The 22,500-nt window shown below is 36.3% G+C and overlaps 1 protein-coding gene across 1 annotated transcript in view; it reads right to left on the bottom strand.

Annotated features, from left to right (window-relative positions):
* The window catches only part of LOC127932542 (phospholipid phosphatase 3-like), a 16,560-nt gene extending 6,379 nt beyond the window's left edge, over positions 1–10,181 (bottom strand). Inside the window, exons 1-3 of the mRNA XM_052528446.1 lie at positions 9,319–10,181; positions 1,947–2,104; positions 1,155–1,244 (exon numbers count right to left, since the gene is read on the bottom strand). Coding sequence (XP_052384406.1) covers positions 1,155–1,244; positions 1,947–2,104; positions 9,319–9,523 — 453 coding nt within the window. The 5' untranslated portion in view covers positions 9,524–10,181. The remainder of the gene's footprint in view (positions 1–1,154; positions 1,245–1,946; positions 2,105–9,318) is intronic.
* Between the last annotated feature and the right edge of the window lie 12,319 nt (positions 10,182–22,500).

Genomic DNA, 22,500 nt, shown 5'->3' with positions numbered 1-22,500 from the left:
CTCCTTACATAAATAAATATATAGCCAAACAGGAAGGAACCTAACTCCTTAAAGAAATAAAATACAGAAATACAGAAATAAATATATAGCCGAACAGGAAGGAACCTAACTCCTTACAGAAATAAATATATAGCCAAACAGGAAGGAACCTAACTCCTTACAGAAATAAATATATAGCCAAACAGGAAGGAACCTAACTCCTTACAGAAATAAATATATAGCCAAACTAACTCCTTACATAAATATATAGCCAAACAGGAAGGAACCTAACTCCTTACAGAAATAAATATATAGCCAAACAGGAAGGAACCTAACTCCTTAGAGAAATAAAAAACAGAAATACAGAAATAAATATATAGCCGAACAGGAAGGAACCTAACTCCTTACAGAATTAAATACAGAACTACAGAAATAAATATATAGCCAAACAGGAAGGAACCTAACTCCTTACAGAAATAAATATATAGCCAAACAGGAAGGAACCTAACTCCTTACAGAAATAAATATATAGCCAAACAGGAAGGAACCTAACTCCTTAAAGAAATAAAATACAGAAATACAGAAATAAATATATAGCCGAACAGGAAGGAACCTAACTCCTTACAGAAATAAATATATAGCCAAACAGGAAGGAACCTAACTCCTTACAGAAATATATAGCCAAACTAACTCCTTACATAAATATATAGCCAAACAGGAAGGAACCTAACTCCTTACAGAAATAAATACAGAAATACAGAAATAAATATATAGCCAAACAGGATGGAACCTAACTCCTTACAGAAATAAATATATAGCCAAACAGGAAGGAACCCAACTCCTTACAGAAATAAATATATAGCCAAACAGGAAGGAACCTAACTCCTTACAGAAATAAATATATAGCCAAATAGGAAGGAACCTAACTCCTTACAGAAATAAATATATAGCCAAACAGTAAGGAACCTACCTCCTTACAGAAATAAATATATAGCCAAACAGGAAGGAACCCAACTCCTTTCAGAAATAAATATATAGCCAAACAGGAAGGAACCCAGCTTCTTATTTGTGCAACAAATAACAATAAAATAGTGTGTAAGACTTGTTGATAATGTTTATGACAGTTTATCTTCTGTTATTAAAACTTCATGAATGCAGAAGGGAGATTTCCGTACCTTATACAGGCATGAGACGTAGAGGTTCCTGACGAAGGCTTTGGAGCTGACCCCTCGGTAATGCACCCGGTAACACTCCCCTAAAGCTATCTGGAGGGAGGGAGGGAGGGAGGGAGGGGGGCAATAGTGACTGTTTGATAATTAGTCTGGTGACAAACACAAGAGGAGAACTGAACTGACAATCGCGAGATTGTATTATTATTAGTAGTATTCATATTATTAGTAGTAGTATTCATATTATTATTAGTAGTAGTATTATTATTAGTAGTATTATTATCAGTAGTATTATTCATAATAGTATTATTTGTTGTAATATTAGTATTAGTATAATTGTTAGTGGTAGTATTATTAGGGGTAGTATTATTAGTAGTACTATTCGTAGTAGTATTATTAGTGGTATTACTAGTAGCATTATTCGTAGTAGTATTATTATTAGTATTGATATTCGTAGTAATATTATTCGTAGTAATATTATTAGTAGTATTACTATTGGTGGTATTACTATTAGCAGTAGTATTATTATTAGCAGTATTATTATTGGTGGTCATATTAGTAGTAGTATTACTATTAGTAGTAGTAGTATTAGTAGTAGTAGTATTATTAGTAGTAGTATTAGTAGTATTATTAGCATTATTATTATTATTATTAGTAGTAGTATTAGTGGTAGTAGTATTATTAGTATTATTATTATTATTATTAGTAGTAGTAGTAGTATTAGTGGTAAATTGTGTGTACTGTTAGATTACAATCATGTGATGATGGTGATGATGATGAAGAGTGTGTGATACCCACAGTGAGTCCGGTGATGATGATCCCACCAGTAATGAGCAGCTGATCTGGTATAGCCTCTCTGTGTTGGTATGGATACATGATGCTGGGGTCCCCACAGAAAAACCCTCTGCTATATGGATTCACTGCCTTCAGCTCACACACCAAGAACGGGATGGAGGCTGGAGGGAGGGAGGGAGGGAGGGAGGGAGGGAGGGAGGGAGGGAGGGAGGGAGGGAGGGAGGGAGGGAGGGAGGGATAGTTTTATTGTTTCAACATGTTCTAGCTTTGGCAATGTGAGACAGATTCATTATGCCAATAAAGTTAATAGAACTGAACTGAGCCACAAGAGAGAGAGAGAGAGAGAGAGAGAAGAGAGAGAGAGAGAGAGAGAGAGAGAGAGAATGACAGAGAGAGAGAGAGAGAGAGAGAGAGAGAGAGAGAGAGAGAGAGAGAGAGAGAGAGAGAGAGAGAGAGAGAGAGAGAGAGAGAGAGAGAGAGAGAGAGAGAGAGAGAGAGAGAGAGAGAGAGAGAGAGAGAGAGAGAGAATGACAGAGAGAGAGAGAGAGAGAGAGAGAAAGACAGAAGTGGAGTTGGAGAGAGAGAGAAGTGGAGCTAAATTACACAGTATGGAAACATACTTTAAAAGCTCACTGTAAACCATAACATTCACCTACATTCATACAACATCATCACATCCTGGTCTTAAACATCACATTGGGTGTTTGGATTGAATCCTGGTCTTAAACATCACATTGGGTGTTTGGACTGAATCCTGGTCTTAAACATCACATTGGGTGTTTGGATTGAATCCTGGTCTTAAACATCACATTGGGTGTTTGGATTGAATCCTGGTCTTAAACATCACATTGGGTGTTTGGATTGAATCCTGGTCTTAAACATCACATTGGGTGTTTGGATTGAATCCTGGTCTTAAACATCACATTGGGTGTTTGGGTTGAATCCTGGTCTTAAACATCACATTGGGTGTTTGGATTGAATCCTGGTCTTAAACATCACATTGGGTGTTTGGATTTAATCCTGGTCTTAAACATCACATTGACATACAACAGCCTTCTAAAACACTGACCATATGAATCACATCAACAGATTTCATCTATGATTCATATCTCCTCTCTGTTGTAGCAGCTCATATGAGGGGGAGCAGTTGGGGAGGGGGAGTTGGAGGAAGAGAGAGAGAGAGACTGAAAGGGAGAGTGAGAGAGTGGGAACCCAGGGTTTTTCTCCAGAGAAACTAAAGGGTTAGACTCACTGCTGGAATGTGAGGTCACAACACCACTGGGACAACAACTCTATTAGAACATGTTATGGATCCCATTAGATCTGAACTGAGACCAGTATACGAGAGTATATGAGAGAGGAGATGAGAGGGAGAAAAGGAGAGGAGGGAATGGGGAGAGAGGACAGGAGAGGGAGAGATGAGAGGGAGGGAGGAGAGGTGGGTATGGTGTGAGAGAAAGAGAGAGAGGACAGGAGAGGGAGAGATGAGAGGGAGGGAGGAGAGGTGGGTATGGTGTGAGAGAAAGAGAAAGAGGAGAGGAGGAGAGGAGAGGAGAGGAGAGGAGAGGATGGTTGTTTATGAGACCAGTTCAATTCTCTAACATTACAACCAAACAAAGAGAGACTGTGGGTCTGAGCTTAGCACTGTCTGTCTCCTACACAGACACACACACAAACGCACATACTCGCTTTTTTTTCTCTCTCGCTCTTATTCATTCTCTCTTTCCATCCCTCCCTTCCTTTTCTCTCTCTGTCTCTCTTTCTCTCTCTTCCTCTCCTCTCTCTGTCTCTCTCTGTCTCTCTTCCTCTCCTCTCTGTCTCTCTTCCACTCCTCTCTCTAGAACCATTATACACTACATTGATAGTATATGTCTTGTGTTCTTCCTATCAGCAGCTTGATTGGACTGTATCAAGTATCTCAGAGTAGGAGGGCTGATCTAGGATCAGTTCTGCCATCTAGATCCCAATGAATACATGGACAGGAAGGGACCTTATCCCTGATCAGCACTCTAACTCCTCTAGACAACAAGAGTCTCCCCATCGCTTTGTCCAGGGTACTGGTCCTCACATACACATCACATATAGGGTGGACTGGTCATAGGGCAGCTTGGCCAAATTGGTCCATCTGTAGCCCAGTGGTCCGGTCTGAATTGGTCCATCTGTAGCCCCGTGGGCCGGTCTGAATCGGTCCATCTGTAGCCCAGTGGGCCGGTCTGAATCGGTCCATCTGTAGCCCCGTGGGCCGGTCTGAATCGGTCCATCTGTGGCCCAGTGGGCCGGTCTGAATCGGTCCATCTGTAGCCCAGTGGGCCGGTCTGAATCGGTCCATCTGTAGCCCAGTGGGCCGGTCTGAATCGGTCCATCTGTAGCCCAGTGGGCCGGTCTGAATTGGTCCATCTGTAGCCCAGTGGGCCGGTCTGAATTGGTCCATCTGTAGCCCAGTGGGCCGGTCTGAATTGGTCCATCTGTAGCCCAGTGGGCCGGTCTGAATTGGTCCATCTGTAGCCCAGTGGGCCGGTCTGAATTGGTCCATCTGTAGCCCAGTGGGCCGGTCTGAATTGGTCCATCTGTAGCCCAGTGGGCCGGTCTGAATCGGTCCATCTGTAGCCCAGTGGGCCAGTCTGAATTGGTCCATCTGTAGCCCAGTGGGCCGGTCTGAATTGGTCCATCTGTAGCCCAGTGGGCCAGTCTGAATTGGTCCATCTGTAGCCCAGTGGGCCGGTCTGAATTGGTCCATCTGTAGCCCAGTGGGCCGGTCTGAATTGGTCCATCTGTAGCCCAGTGGGCCGGTCTGAATTGGTCCATCTGTAGCCCAGTGGGCCAGTCTGAATTGGTCCATCTGTAGCCCAGTGGGCCGGTCTGAATTGGTCCATCTGTAGCCCAGTGGGCCGGTCTGAATTGGTCCATCTGTAGCCCAGTGGGCCGGTCTGAATTGGTCCATCTGTAGCCCAGTGGGCCGGTCTGAATTGGTCCATCTGTAGCCCAGTGGGCCGGTCTGAATCGGTCCATCTGTAGCCCAGTGGGCCGGTCTGAATTGGTCCATCTGTAGCCCAGTGGGCCGGTCTGAATTGGTCCATCTGTAGCCCAGTGGGCCGGTCCGAATTGGTGTTATTGCACAAAATGATCTTTATTTCGGCTAATAATCGGTGGCCTCTGGGAAAGAAATGGGCCAGTGTGTTAGAAATGCTCAGGCCGGATTCTGGTCCCAGTCCGTCCCTGCATCAGATCTGTAGCAGCCTTGTAGATCACAATGAATACGAATACAGGGGACAGGTGGGGACATGATCCCTGATCAGCAATCCTTCTCCTCTAGACAAGAGGATCAGAGAGAATGGTGTCCAAAATGACATCCTATTCATCCTTTATTATAATGACTGTGGGCCAAAGTAGTGCACTATAATATACTTTGGCCCACACTTGTAGGGGACAAAATGCTATCTAGAACCTAAAGGGGTTCTTCGGCTGTCCCCATATACCAGAGCCCTTTGAAGAACCCTTTTTGGTTCCAGGTAGAACCATTTTGGGTTGCATGTAGAACCCTTTCTACAGAGGGTTCTTACATGGAACCAAAAAGGGATCTCCTATGGGGACAGCCGAAGAAACTTTTGGAACTTTTTCTCGAAGAGTGCAGAGACCTATGGGCCCTGGTTAAAATAGTACACGATATCGGGAATGTGGGGTCATTTGGGACATAAGCTAAGTGAATTAGCTGCTCTTACATAACCACAGTTTGAGAAATTGTGGTCAGATGCATAAAGGGAGTGCACACACACACACACAGAGAGAGAGAGAGAGAGAGAGAGAGAGAGAGATTGTTTATTTATGTATTTGTACTACACACAATTCCCCAGGCCTCGCTCTTCCCTGAACCCTGGTTGTCATGGAAACTGTACAATTCCCTTGGCCTGCTCGAGCCAACTGGCAGCGAGGGAGAACACTGAGAGTGAGAATTATTTAGAGCTTCAATTTATTTTTCCTAATTATTTCGTTTTTGTTGAAGAAATTGTTTATGATAATGTTGACCAACCTGTTGATTTGCGCTAGTGCTAATTCTTGATTCAATGTCCTCACGCACCCGCACGTTCACTGTGTATCATAAATAGCCTAGATACGAAACAACAACGAAACTATAGGCTACTATCTCATAGTCAAATATATTTCAAATAAATCGCAAAAGATTCAAATATCAACATTTGAATAGTTCATGAAAGTTAGCCTAGCCTACGTCACCTTCCCACCTGGCGGCTGAGCCGTTGATGCTCCTAGACGTTTCCACTTTCCAGTAACAGCACTTACAGTTGACCGGGGCAGCTCTAGCAGTGGAGACATTTGACGAACTGAACTGTTGGAAATGTGGTACCACGTTGAAAGTCACTGAGCTCTTCAGTAAGGCCATTCTACTGCCAATGTTTGTCTATGGAGATTGCACGGCTGTGTGCTCGATTTTATACACCTGTCAGTAATGGGTGTGGCTGAAATAGCCGAATCCACTCATTTGAAGGGGTGTCCACATACTTTTGGCCATGCCGTGTATAACAGAAAGCATTCAACACGTGTTATAAAATAATAATTCTAGTGAATAAAGTTTGTTATAAAATAATAATTCTAGTGAATAAAGTTTGTTATAAAATAAAGAGTAACATGACAAGAGGGGATTCAGTGTCGCCATGAAGCAATGAATACACCATTATGTGTGATATATCCTAACCATGAATACACCATTATGTGTGATATATCCTAACAATGAATACACCATTATGTGTGATATATCCTAACCATGAATACACCATTATGTGTGATATATCCTAACCATGAATACACCATTATGTGTGATATATCCTAACAATGAATACACCATTATGTGTGATATATCCTAACCATGAATACACCATTATGTGTGATATATCCTAACCATGAATACACCATTATGTGTGATATATCCTAACCATGAATACACCATTATTTGTGATATATCCTAACCATGAATACACCATTATTTGTGATATATCCTAACAATGAATACACCATTATGTGTGATATATCCTAACCATGAATACACCATTATTTGTGATATATCCTAACCATGAATACACCATTATGTGTGATATATCCTAACCATGAATACACCATTATTTGTGATATATCCTAACCATGAATACACCATTATTTGTGATATATCCTAACAATGAATACACCATTATGTGTGATATATCCTAACCATGAATACACCATTATTTGTGATATATCCTAACCATGAATACACCATTATGTGTGATATATCCTAACCATGAATACACCATTATTTGTGATATATCCTAACCATGAATACACCATTATTTGTGATATATCCTAACAATGAATACACCATTATGTGTGATATATCCTAACCATGAATACACCATTATGTGTGATATATCCTAACAATGAATACACCATTATTTGTGATATATCCTAACAATGAATACACCATTATTTGTGATATATCCTAACAATGAATACACCATTATGTGTGATATATCCTAACCATGAATACACCATTATTTGTGATATATCCTAACCATGAATACACCATTATGTGTGATATATCCTAACCATGAATACACCATTATGTGTGATATATCCTAACCATGAATACACCATTATGTGTGATATATCCTAACCATGAATACACCATTATTTGTGATATATCCTAACCATGAATACACCATTATGTGTGATATATCCTAACCATGAATACACCATTATTTGTGATATATCCTAACAATGAATACACCATTATGTGTGATATATCCTAACCATGAATACACCATTATTTGTGATATATCCTAACCATGAATACACCATTATGTGTGATATATCCTAACCATGAATACACCATTATTTGTGATATATCCTAACCATGAATACACCATTATTTGTGATATATCCTAACAATGAATACACCATTATGTGTGATATATCCTAACCATGAATACACCATTATGTGTGATATATCCTAACAATGAATACACCATTATTTGTGATATATCCTAACAATGAATACACCATTATTTGTGATATATCCTAACAATGAATACACCATTATGTGTGATATATCCTAACCATGAATACACCATTATTTGTGATATATCCTAACCATGAATACACCATTATGTGTGATATATCCTAACCATGAATACACCATTATGTGTGATATATCCTAACCATGAATACACCATTATGTGTGATATATCCTAACAATGAATACACCATTATTTGTGATATATCCTAACAATGAATACACCATTATTTGTGATATATCCTAACAATGAATACACCATTATGTGTGATATATCCTAACCATGAATACACCATTATTTGTGATATATCCTAACAATGAATACACCATTATTTGTGATATATCCTAACCATGAATACACCATTATTTGTGATATATCCTAACCATGAATACACCATTATTTGTGATATATCCTAACCATGAATACACCATTATTTGTGATATATCCTAACAATGAATACACCATTATTTGTGATATATCCTAACAATGAATACACCATTATGTGTGATATATCCTAACAATGAATACACCATTATGTGTGATATATCCTAACAATGAATACACCATTATGTGTGATATATCCTAACAATGAATACACCATTATTTGTGATATATCCTAACCATGAATACACCATTATGTGTGATATATCCTAACCATGAATACACCATTATGTGTGATATATCCTAACCATGAATACACCATTATGTGTGATATATCCTAACCATGAATACACCATTATGTGTGATATATCCTAACAATGAATACACCATTATGTGTGATATATCCTAACAATGAATACACCATTATTTGTGATATATCCTAACCATGAATACACCATTATTTGTGATATATCCTAACCATGAATACACCATTATTTGTGATATATCCTAACAATGAATACACCATTATTTGTGATATATCCTAACAATGAATACACCATTATTTGTGATATATCCTAACAATAAACAATACAATGAATGACGAAAATGTTTTATAGACCTACTCGAAGATATGAAGTTTATTAACTTTATAAAAAATATTTAAAAAATGTTTGTTGAAAATGTAAGTTATTTTTATGAAAATAACTCGAAGATCGTTTTTATTAAAGCAGAAGCAGGTAACCCAGGTCCAGGTAGGCTTCAATTATAAAACGTTAATTTGAAAAACATATATATATATTTATTGTAAAAAAATAAAATAAAAAAAGGTTATACGATACAATGGTAAAAGATCAAAAATAAAAAGCGGATGTGATAAAATTATGAATCATAAAAAGTTGATCTGATAAAAAGATAATAGCCTAAATTATATTTACCCAGAACCAGACAGAGCAGGTCCAGACCGACCAGTAGTTTCCGTTTGGACAGAGCCGGTCCCGCTATCCCCACCAGTTTCTGCCCAGACCCGTTATCTTTCTCTTGGCCTCTGGTACCCACGTTGCTCTCCGGTAGTTTGAGTTGCAGGTCCGTGTTCGGGACGGGCGCAACTCCATGGCTGTGCCGGGAATATTTCTCCAACATCTTCTTGTTTTATCCAGTTAGTGGTTAAACGTTTAATTCAATATTGACCGTTGTTCAAACTAAGAAAGATGAGTGACATAGACCTACAACTGTATTTCAGCTAGATATAATTTCGATAGCAACAAGTTGGGCTGTGATAGAGACCTGTGGCGAACTTGGAAGTCTTGAAAAATAGAATTCATCCAAACAGTTTAGAGTTGTCAAAGTGGAAAATCAAATTCCTTCAAGCCTCTTAAGTCGAACATCCCCAAATGATTTTGAAAGACGTTTTTGTTACTGATTTTATTTCCAAACGCATTTCTATAAAACTCGCCCTGACATGCTCAGTGCGTCGATCCGTCACAATTCCAGCCGCAGTCAACCGGTAGTTGTGAAACGTTCAGGGATGAGACATTACGGGGATGGGCGTTGCGGCGGTAGACCGTCTCGTTTGTCTTCTATCTATCTTTATCTCTCAACTTTACAGTCCTAGTAATGAACATACAGTATGTTTTGGTTCCCTCATTCCCACCCCATAGGCTATTCTCTCTCTCCGTCCTCTTATCAAGAAAAAAATCAAGAAAAAACAGCGCGTTTTTGAGAAACTTGTTTTGGTTCACTCATTCCCACCCCATAGGCTATTCTCTCTCTCTCTCTCGCTCTCTCTCTCTCTCTCTCTCTTTCTCCCCCTCTCTCTTTCTCCCTCTCTCTCTCTCTCTCTCTCTCTCTCTCTCTCTCTCTCTCTCAGTCCTCTGGTGAGAAACTTGTTCTCTCACCAAACAAACGGATCCGTCAGAGGTATGAGCACTTGTTCTCACCACGGAGAGCGGGCCAGTACACGTTTTATGTGTCTGTGTGTGAAAGAGAGAGAGCATAATGATTTTGGTTGTAAATCTCACTGTTTGATTCATGCTGTGTCAGCAACGCCTGCCAGTGGCTCCTGTACACTCAGGTGTATGTGTCATGTGGTGATTAGGTGAGAGGAGATGACATCAGATCTCCCTCAGACAGGATGTGGAAGAGATACTCTTAATGATCGGCTATGAAAAGCCAACTGACATTTACTCCTGAGGTGCTGACTTGCTGCAACCTCGACAACTACTGTGATTATTATTATTTGACCATGCTGGTCATTTATGAACATTTGAACATCTTGGCCACGTTCTGTTATAATCTCCACCCGGCACAGCCAGAAGAGGACTGGCCACCCCACATAGCCTGGTTCCTCTCTAGGTTTCTTCCTAGGTTTTGGCCTTTCTAGGGAGTTTTTCCTAGCCACCGTGCTTCTACACCTGCATTGCTTGCTGTTTGGGGTTTTAGGCTGGGTTTCTGTACAGCACTTTGAGATATCAGCTGATGTACGAAGGGCTTTATAAATACATTTGACTTGATTTGATGTCTGAAACACAACAATGACAGAGAAAATCAAATCAAATTGTATTTGTCACATACACATGTTCAGCAGATGTTATTGCGTGAGTAGCTCAAAACTCAAAAGGAACTCGAACATCTGAGCAATCTTAATTGCAGGTGCATGGTAACAGATGAACAAGATGAAGGAAAAAGCTCAATTCTTGTGTTTCTAGCTTCAACAGTGCAGTAATATCTAACAATTCACAACTATACACACAACCTAAAATTGTGTGAGCCACAAAGGACCAACAAGACAATAGAGCCACAGAGAATGAGCCACAAAGGACCAACAAGACAATAGTCATTATAACAAGTGTATGTACTGCCATCAAGTGGACACTACACGGTTAATAATTCCTCTCCATATTCCTTTCCCACCTTGACCTCTTGGGCCTTTAGAGTAACGTAAGAGGGGTGTAACAGCCAGAGTGGGGCTTGAACAAGTGGTGGACTTCACCTCCAGCGCCAAAAAAGCTCAAACCTCATAGCACGATAGATACAGTATTATACAGACAGGTTATAGACCTACTAGTCATTATATTATATAGAGAGGTTATAGACCTACTAGTCATGATATTATACAGAGAGGTTATCGTCCTACTAGTCATGATATTATATAGAGAGGTTATAGACCTACTAGTCATGATATTATACAGAGAGGTTATAGACCTACTAGTCATGATATTATACAGAGAGGTTATCGTCCTACTAGTCATGATATTATATAGAGAGGTTATAGACCTACTAGTCATGATATTATACAGAGAGGTTATAGACCTACTAGTCATGATATTATATAGAGAGGTTATAGTCCTACTAGTCATGATATTATACAGAGAGGTTATAGACCTACTAGTCATGATAGTATATAGAGAGGTTATAGTCCTACTAGTCATGATATTATATAGAGAGGTTATAGACCTACTAGTCATGATATTATACAGAGAGGTTATAGTTCTACTAGTCATGATATTATATAGAGAGGTTATAGTCCTACTAGTCATGATATTATATAGAGAGGTTATAGTCCTACTAGTCATGATATTATACAGAGAGGTTATAGACCTACTAGTCATGATATTATATAGAGAGGTTATAGTCCTACTAGTCATGATATTATATAGAGAGGTTATAGACCTACTAGTCATGATATTATACAGAGAGGTTATAGTTCTACTAGTCATGATATTATACAGAGAGGTTATAGTCCTACTAGTCATGATATTATATAGAGAGTTTATAGTCCTACTAGTCATGATATTATATAGAGAGGTTATAGTCCTACTAGTCATGATATTATACAGAGAGGTTATAGTCCTACTAGTCATGATACAGTATTATACAGAGAGGTTATAGTCCTACTAGTCATGATAGTATACAGAGAGGTTATAGTCCTACTAGTCATGATACAGTATTATACAGAGAGGTTATAGTCCTACTAGTCATGATATTATACAGAGAGGTTATAGTCCTACTAGTCATGATACAGTATTATACAGAGAGGTTATAGTCCTACTAGTCATGATAGTATACAGAGAGGTTATAGTCCTACTAGTCATGATACAGTATTATACAGAGAGGTTATAGTCCTACTAGTCATGATAGTATACAGAGAGGTTATAGTCCTACTAGTCATGATACAGTATTATACAGAGAGGTTATAGTCCTACTAGTCATGATATTATATAGAGAGGTTATAGTCCTACTAGTCATGATACAGTATTATACAGAGAGGTTATAGTCCTATTAGTCATTATATTATACAGAGAGGTTATAGACCTACTAGTTATGATATTATACAGAGAGGTTATAGTCCTACTAGTTATGATATTATACAGAGAGGTTATAGTCCTACTAGTCATGATATTATATAGAGAGGTTATAGTCCTACTAGTCATGATATTATACAGAGAGGTTATAGTCCTACTAGTCATGATACAGTATTATACAGAGAGGTTATAGTTCTACTAGTCATGATATTATACAGAGAGGTTATAGTCCTACTAGTTATGATATTATACAGAGAGGTTATAGACCTACTAGTCATGATATTATATAGAGAGGTTATAGTCCTACTAGTCATGATATTATACAGAGAGGTTATAGTCCTACTAGTCATGATACAGTATTATACAGAGAGGTTATAGTTCTACTAGTCATGATATTATACAGAGAGGTTATAGTCCTATTAGTCATTATATTATACAGAGAGGTTATAGACATACTAGTCATGATATTATACAGAGAGGTTATAGACCTACTAGTCATGATATTATACAGAGAGGTTATAGACCTACTAGTCATGATATTATACAGAGAGGTTATAGACCTACTAGTCATGATATTATACAGAGAGGTTATAGACCTACTAGTCATGATATTATACAGAGAGGTTATAGACCTACTAGTCATGATACAGTATTATACAGAGAGGTTATAGTTACTAGTCATGATATTATACAGAGAGGTTATAGTCCTACTAGTCATGATATTATACAGAGAGGTTATAGTCCTACTAGTCATGATATTATACAGAGAGGTTATAGTCCTACTAGTCATGATACATATTATACAGAGAGGTTATAGTCCTACTAGTCATGATATTATATAGAGAGGTTATAGTCCTACTAGTCATGATACAGTATTATACAGAGAGGTTATAGTCCTACTAGTCATTATATTATACAGAGAGGTTATAGACCTACTAGTCATGATATTATACAGAGAGGTTATAGTCCTACTAGTCATGATATTATACAGAGAGGTTATAGACCTACTAGTCATGATATTATACAGAGAGGTTATAGACCTACTAGTCATGATATTATACAGAGAGGTTATAGACCTACTAGTCATGATATTATACAGAGAGGTTATAGACCTACTAGTCATGATATTATACAGAGAGGTTATAGACCTACTAGTCATGATATTATATAGAGAGGTTATAGTCCTACTAGTCATGATATTATACAGAGAGGTTATAGTCCTACTAGTCATGATACAGTATTATACAGAGAGGTTATAGTTCTACTAGTCATGATATTATACAGAGAGGTTATAGACCTACTAGTCATGATATTATACAGAGAGGTTATAGTCCTACTAGTCATGATATAGTATTATACAGAGAGGTTATAGACCTACTAGTCATGATATTATACAGAGAGGTTATAGACCTACTAGTCATGACATTATACAGAGAGGTTATAGTTCTACTAGTCATGCTATTATACAGAGAGGTTATAGACCTACTAGTCATGATATTATACAGAGAGGTTATAGACCTACTAGTCATGATATTATACAGAGAGGTTATAGACCTACTAGTCATGATATAGTATTATACAGAGAGGTTATAGACCTACTAGTCATGATATTATACAGAGAGGTTATAGACCTACTAGTCATGACATTATACAGAGAGGTTATAGTTCTACTAGTCATGATATTATACAGAGAGGTTATAGACCTACTAGTCATGATATTATACAGAGAGGTTATAGACCTACTAGTCATGATATTATACAGAGAGGTTATAGACCTACTAGTCATGATATTATACAGAGAGGTTATAGACCTACTAGTCATGATATTATACAGAGAGGTTATAGACCTACTAGTCATGATATTATATTATAGTCCTACTAGTCATGATATTATACAGAGAGGTTATAGTCCTACTAGTCATGATATATATACAGAGAGGTTATAGTTCTACTAGTCATGATATTATACAGAGAGGTTATAGTCCTACTAGTCATGATATAGTATTATACAGAGAGGTTATAGACCTACTAGTCATGATATTATACAGAGAGGTTATAGACCTACTAGTCATGACATTATACAGAGAGGTTATAGTTCTACTAGTCATGCTATTATACAGAGAGGTTATAGACCTACTAGTCATGATATTATACAGAGAGGTTATAGACCTACTAGTCATGATATTATACAGAGAGGTTATAGACCTACTAGTCATGATATAGTATTATACAGAGAGGTTATAGACCTACTAGTCATGATATTATACAGAGAGGTTATAGACCTAGTCATGACATTATACAGAGAGGTTATAGTTCTACTAGTCATGATATTATACAGAGAGGTTATAGACCTACTAGTCATGATATTATACAGAGAGGTTATAGACCTACTAGTCATGATATTATACAGAGAGGTTATAGACCTACTAGTCATGATATTATACAGAGAGGTTATAGACCTACTAGTCATGATATTATACAGAGAGGTTATAGACCTACTAGTCATGATATTATACAGAGAGGTTATAGTCCTACTAGTCATGATATTATACAGAGAGGTTATAGACCTACTAGTCATGATATAGTATTATACAGAGAGGTTATAGTCCTACTAGTCATGATATTATACAGAGAGGTATAGTCCTACTAGTCATGATATTATACAGAGAGGTTATAGTCCTACTAGTCATGATATAGTATTATACAGAGAGGTTATAGTCCTACTAGTCATGATATTATACAGAGAGGTTATAGTCCTACTAGTCATGATATTATATAGAGAGGTTATAGTCCTACTAGTCATGATATTATATAGAGAGGTTATAGTCCTACTAGTCATGATATTATACAGAGAGGTTATAGACCTACTAGTCATGATATTATACAGAGAGGTTATAGACCTACTAGTCATGATATAGTTATATGATAGTATACAGAGAGGTTATAGTCCTACTAGTCATGATATTATACAGAGAGGTTATAGACCTACTAGTCATGATATAGAGAGGTATTATACAGATATTATACAGAGGTTATAGACCTACTAGTCATGATATTATACAGAGAGGTTATAGTCCTACTAGTCATGATATTATACAGAGAGGTTATAGTCCTACTAGTCATGATATTATACAGAGAGGTTATAGACCTACTAGTCATGATATTATACAGAGAGGTTATAGATAGTCATATATTATACAGAGAGGTTATAGACCTACTAGTCATGATATTATACAGAGAGGTTATAGTCCTACTAGTCATGATATTATACAGAGAGGTTATAGTCCTACTAGTCATGATATTATATAGAGAGGTTATAGACCTACTAGTCATGATATAGTATTATACAGAGAGGTTATAGACCTACTAGTCATGATATAGTATTATACAGAGAGGTTATAGACCTACTAGTCATGATATTATACAGAGAGGTTATAGACCTACTAGTCATGATATAGTATTATACAGAGAGGTTATAGTCCTACTAGTCATGATATTATACAGAGAGGTTATAGTCCTACTAGTCATGATATTATACAGAGAGGTTATAGTCCTACTAGTCTTGATATTATATAGAGAGGTTATAGTCCTACTAGTCATGATACAGTATTATACAGAGAGGTTATAGTCCTATTAGTCATTATATTATACAGAGAGGTTATAGTCCTACTAGTTATGATATTATACAGAGAGGTTATAGAGAGGTCCTACTAGTCATGATATTATATAGAGAGGTTATAGTCCTACTAGTCATGATATTATACAGAGAGGTTATAGTCCTACTAGTCATGATATTATACAGAGAGGTTATAGACCTACTAGTCATGATATTATACAGAGAGGTTATAGTCCTACTAGTCATGATATTATACAGAGAGGTTATAGTCCTACTAGTCATGATATATTATACAGAGAGGTTATAGTTCTACTAGTCATGATATTATACAGAGGTTATAGTCCTACTAGTCATATATTATACAGAGAGGTTATAGACCTACTAGTCATGATATTATACAGAGAGGTTATAGACCTACTAGTCATGATATTATACAGAGAGGTTATAGACCTACTACTATATTATACAGTCATGATATATTATACAGAGAGGTTATAGACCTACTAGTCATGATATTATACAGAGAGGTTATAGACCTACTAGTCATGATATTATACAGAGAGGTTATAGACCTACTAGTCATGATATTATACAGAGAGGTTATAGTCCTACTAGTCATGATATTATACAGAGAGGTTATAGACCTACTAGTCATGATATTATACAGAGAGGTTATAGTCCTACTAGTCATGATATTATACAGAGAGGTTATAGACCTACTAGTCATGATATTATACAGAGAGGTTATAGTCCTACTAGTCATGATATAGTATTATACAGAGAGGTTATAGACCTACTAGTCATGATATTATACAGAGAGGTTATAGACCTACTAGTCATGACATTATACAGAGAGGTTATAGTCATAGTCATGCTATTATACAGAGAGGTTATAGACCTACTAGTCATGATATTATACAGAGAGGTTATAGACCTACTAGTCATGATATTATACAGAGAGGTTATAGACCTACTAGTCATGATATAGTATTATACAGAGAGGTTATAGACCTACTAGTCATGATATTATACAGAGAGGTTATAGACCTACTAGTCATGACATTATACAGAGAGGTTATAGTTCTACTAGTCATGATATTATACAGAGAGGTTATAGACCTACTAGTCATGATATTATACAGAGAGGTTATAGACCTACTAGTCATGATATTATACAGAGAGGTTATAGACCTACTAGTCATGATATTATACAGAGAGGTTATAGACCTACTAGTCATGATATTATACAGAGAGGTTATAGACCTACTAGTCATGATATTATATAGAGAGGTTATAGTCCTACTAGTCATGATATTATACAGAGAGGTTATAGTCCTACTAGTCATGATACAGTATTATACAGAGAGGTTATAGTTCTACTAGTCATGATATTATACAGAGAGGTTATAGACCTACTAGTCATGATATTATACAGAGAGGTTATAGTCTACTAGTCATGATATAGTATTATACAGAGAGGTTATAGACCTACTAGTCATGATATTATACAGAGAGGTTATAGACCTACTAGTCATGACATTATACAGAGAGGTTATAGTTCTACTAGTCATGCTATTAGACCAGGTTATAGACCTACTAGTCATGATATTATACAGAGAGGTTATAGACCTACTAGTCATGATATTATACAGAGAGGTTATAGACCTACTAGTCATGATATAGTATTATACAGAGAGGTTATAGACCTACTAGTCATGATATTATACAGAGAGGTTATAGACCTACTAGTCATGACATTATACAGAGAGGTTATAGTTCTACTAGTCATGATATTATACAGAGAGGTTATAGACCTACTAGTCATGATATTATACAGAGAGGTTATAGACCTACTAGTCATGATATTATACAGAGAGGTTATAGACCTACTAGTCATGATATTATACAGAGAGGTTATAGACCTACTAGTCATGATATTATACAGAGAGGTTATAGACCTACTAGTCATGATATTATACAGAGAGTTATAGTCCTACTAGTCATGATATTATACAGAGAGGTTATAGACCTACTAGTCATGATATAGTATTATACAGAGAGGTTATAGTCCTACTAGTCATGATATTATACAGAGAGGTTATAGTCCTACTAGTCATGATATTATACAGAGGTTATAGTCCTACTAGTCATGATATAGTATACAGAGAGGTTATAGTCCTACTAGTCATGATATGATATTATACAGAGAGGTTATAGTCCTACTAGTCATGATATTATATAGAGAGGTTATAGTCCTACTAGTCATGATATTATACAGAGGTTATAGACCTACTAGTCATGATATATAGACCTACTAGTCATGATATTATACAGAGAGGTTATAGTGCTAGTCATGATATTATACAGAGAGGTTATAGACCTACTAGTCATGATATAGTATTATACAGAGAGGTTATAGACCTACTAGTCATGATAGTATACAGAGAGTTATAGTCCTACTAGTCATGATGATATTATACAGAGAGGTTATAGACCTACTAGTCATGATATTATACAGAGAGGTTATCGTCCTACTAGTCATGATATTATATAGAGAGGTTATAGTCCTACTAGTCATGATATTATATAGAGAGGTTATAGACCTACTAGTCATGATATTATACAGAGAGGTTATAGACCTGCTAGTCATGATAGTATACAGAGAGGTTATAGTCCTACTAGTCATGATATAGTATTATACAGAGAGGTTATAGACCTACTAGTCATGATATTATACAGAGAGGTTATAGTCCTACTAGTCATGATATTATACAGAGAGGTTATAGACCTACTAGTCATGATATTATACAGAGAGGTTATAGTCCTACTAGTCACTTATAGTCCTACTAGTCATGATATTATACAGAGAGGTTATAGACCTACTAGTCATGATATTATACAGAGAGGTTATAGACCTACTAGTCATGATATAGTATTATACAGAGAGAGTTATAGACCTACTAGTCATGATATTATACAGAGAGGTTATAGACCTACTAGTCATGATATAGTATTATACAGAGAGGTTATAGACCTACTAGTCATGATATAGTATTATACAGAGGTTATAGTCCTACTAGTCATGATATATACAGAGAGGTTATAGTCCTACTAGTCATGATATTATACAGAGAGGTTATAGTCCTACTAGTCATGATATTATACAGAGAGGTTATAGACCTACTAGTCATGATATTATACAGAGAGGTTATAGACCTACTAGTCATGATATTATACAGAGAGGTTATAGTACTAGTCATGATATTATACAGAGAGGTTATAGACCTACTAGTCATGATATTATACAGAGAGGTTATAGACCTACTAGTCATGATATTATACAGAGAGTTATAGTCCTACTAGTCATGATATTATACAGAGAGGTTATAGACCTACTAGTCATGATATTATACAGAGAGGTTATAGTCCTACTAGTCATGATATAGTATTATATATTATACAGAGGTTAGGTTATAGTCACTACTAGTCATGATATTATACAGAGAGGTTATAGTCCTACTAGTCATGATATTATACAGAGAGGTTATAGTCCTACTAGTCATGATATTATACAGAGAGGTTATAGTTATAGATATTATACAGAGAGGTTATAGACCTACTAGTCATGATATTATACAGAGAGGTTATAGTCCTACTAGTCATGATATTATACAGAGAGGTTATAGACCTACTAGTCATGATATTATACTTATAGTACTAGTCATGATATTATACAGAGAGGTTATAGTCCTACTAGTCATGATATAGTATTATACAGAGAGGTTATAGACCTACTAGTCATGATATTATACAGAGAGGTTATAGACCTACTAGTCATGATATTATACAGAGAGGTTATAGTCACTAGTCATGATATTATACAGAGGTTATAGACCTACTAGTCATGATATTATACAGAGAGGTTATAGTCCTACTAGTCATGATATAGTATATACAGAGAGGTTATAGACCTACTAGTCTTGATATTATACAGAGAGGTTATAGTCCTACTAGTCATGATATTATACAGAGAGGTTATAGACCTACTAGTCATGATATAGTATACAGAGAGGTTATAGTACTACTAGTCATGATATTATACAGAGAGGTTATAGTACTACTAGTCATGATATAGTATTATACAGTCATGAGGTTATAGACCTACTAGTCATGATATTATACAGAGAGGTTATAGACCTACTAGTCATGACATTATACAGAGAGGTTATAGTTCTACTAGTCATGCTATTATACAGAGAGGTTATAGACCTACTAGTCATGATATTATACAGAGAGGTTATAGACCTACTAGTCATGATATTATACAGAGAGGTTATAGACCTACTAGTCATGATATAGTATTATACAGAGAGGTTATAGACCTACTAGTCATGATATTATACAGAGAGGTTATAGACCTACTAGTCATGACATTATACAGAGAGGTTATAGTTCTACTAGTCATGATATTATACAGAGAGGTTATAGACCTACTAGTCATGATATTATACAGAGAGGTTATAGACCTACTAGTCATGATATTATACAGAGAGGTTATAGACCTACTAGTCATGATATTATACAGAGAGGTTATAGACCTACTAGTCATGATATTATACAGAGAGGTTATAGACCTACTAGTCATGATATTATACAGAGAGGTTATAGTCCTACTAGTCATGATATTATACAGAGAGGTTATAGACCTACTAGTCATGATATAGTATTATACAGAGAGGTTATAGTCCTACTAGTCATGATATTATACAGAGAGGTTATAGTCCTACTAGTCATGATATTATACAGAGAGGTTATAGTCCTACTAGTCATGATGTAGTATTATACAGAGAGGTTATAGTCCTACTAGTCATGATATTATACAGAGAGGTTATCGTCCTACTAGTCATGATATTATATAGAGAGGTTATAGTCCTACTAGTCATGATATTATATAGAGAGGTTATAGACCTACTAGTCATGATATTATACAGAGAGGTTATAGACCTGCTAGTCATGATATTATACAGAGAGATTATAGACCTACTAGTCATGATATAGTATTATACAGAGAGGTTATAGACCTACTAGTCATGATAGTATACAGAGAGGTTATAGTCCTACTAGTCATGATATAGTATTATACAGAGAGGTTATAGACCTACTAGTCATGATATTATACAGAGAGGTTATAGTCCTACTAGTCATGATATTATACAGAGAGGTTATAGACCTACTAGTCATGATATTATACAGAGAGGTTATAGTCCTACTAGTCATGATATTATACAGAGAGGTTATAGACATACTAGTCATGATATTATACAGAGAGGTTATAGTCCTACTAGTCATGATATAGTATTATACAGAGAGGTTATAGACCTACTAGTCATGATATTATACAGAGAGGTTATAGTCCTACTAGTTATGATATTATACAGAGAGGTTATAGTCCTACTAGTTATGATATTATACAGAGAGGTTATAGTCCTACTAGTCATGATATTATATAGAGAGGTTATAGTCCTACTAGTCATGATATTATACAGAGAGGTTATAGTCCTACTAGTCATGATATTATATAGAGAGGTTATAGACCTACTAGTCATGATATAGTATTATACAGAGAGGTTATAGACCTACTAGTCATGATATTATACAGAGAGGTTATAGACCTACTAGTCATGATATAGTATTATACAGAGAGGTTATAGTCCTACTAGTCATGATATTATACAGAGAGGTTATAGTCCTACTAGTCATGATATTATACAGAGAGGTTATAGTCCTACTAGTCATGATATTATACAGAGAGGTTATAGACCTACTAGTCATGATATTATACAGAGAGGTTATAGACCTACTAGTCATGATATTATACAGAGAGGTTATAGACCTACTAGTCATGATATTATACAGAGAGGTTATAGACCTACTAGTCATGATATTATACAGAGAGGTTATAGACCTACTAGTCATGATATTATACAGAGAGGTTATAGACCTACTAGTCATGATATTATACAGAGAGGTTATAGTCCTACTAGTCATGATATAGTATTATACAGAGAGGTTATAGACCTACTAGTCATGATATTATACAGAGAGGTTATAGTCCTACTAGTCATGATATTATACAGAGAGGTTATAGACCTACTAGTCATGATATTATACAGAGAGGTTATAGTCCTACTAGTCATGAT

This window comes from Oncorhynchus keta, chromosome 10 (genome assembly GCF_023373465.1).
Source record: "Oncorhynchus keta strain PuntledgeMale-10-30-2019 chromosome 10, Oket_V2, whole genome shotgun sequence".
NCBI classification, from domain to species: Eukaryota; Metazoa; Chordata; class Actinopteri; order Salmoniformes; family Salmonidae; genus Oncorhynchus; species Oncorhynchus keta.
This window is presented reverse-complemented; position numbering and strand designations above follow the sequence as displayed.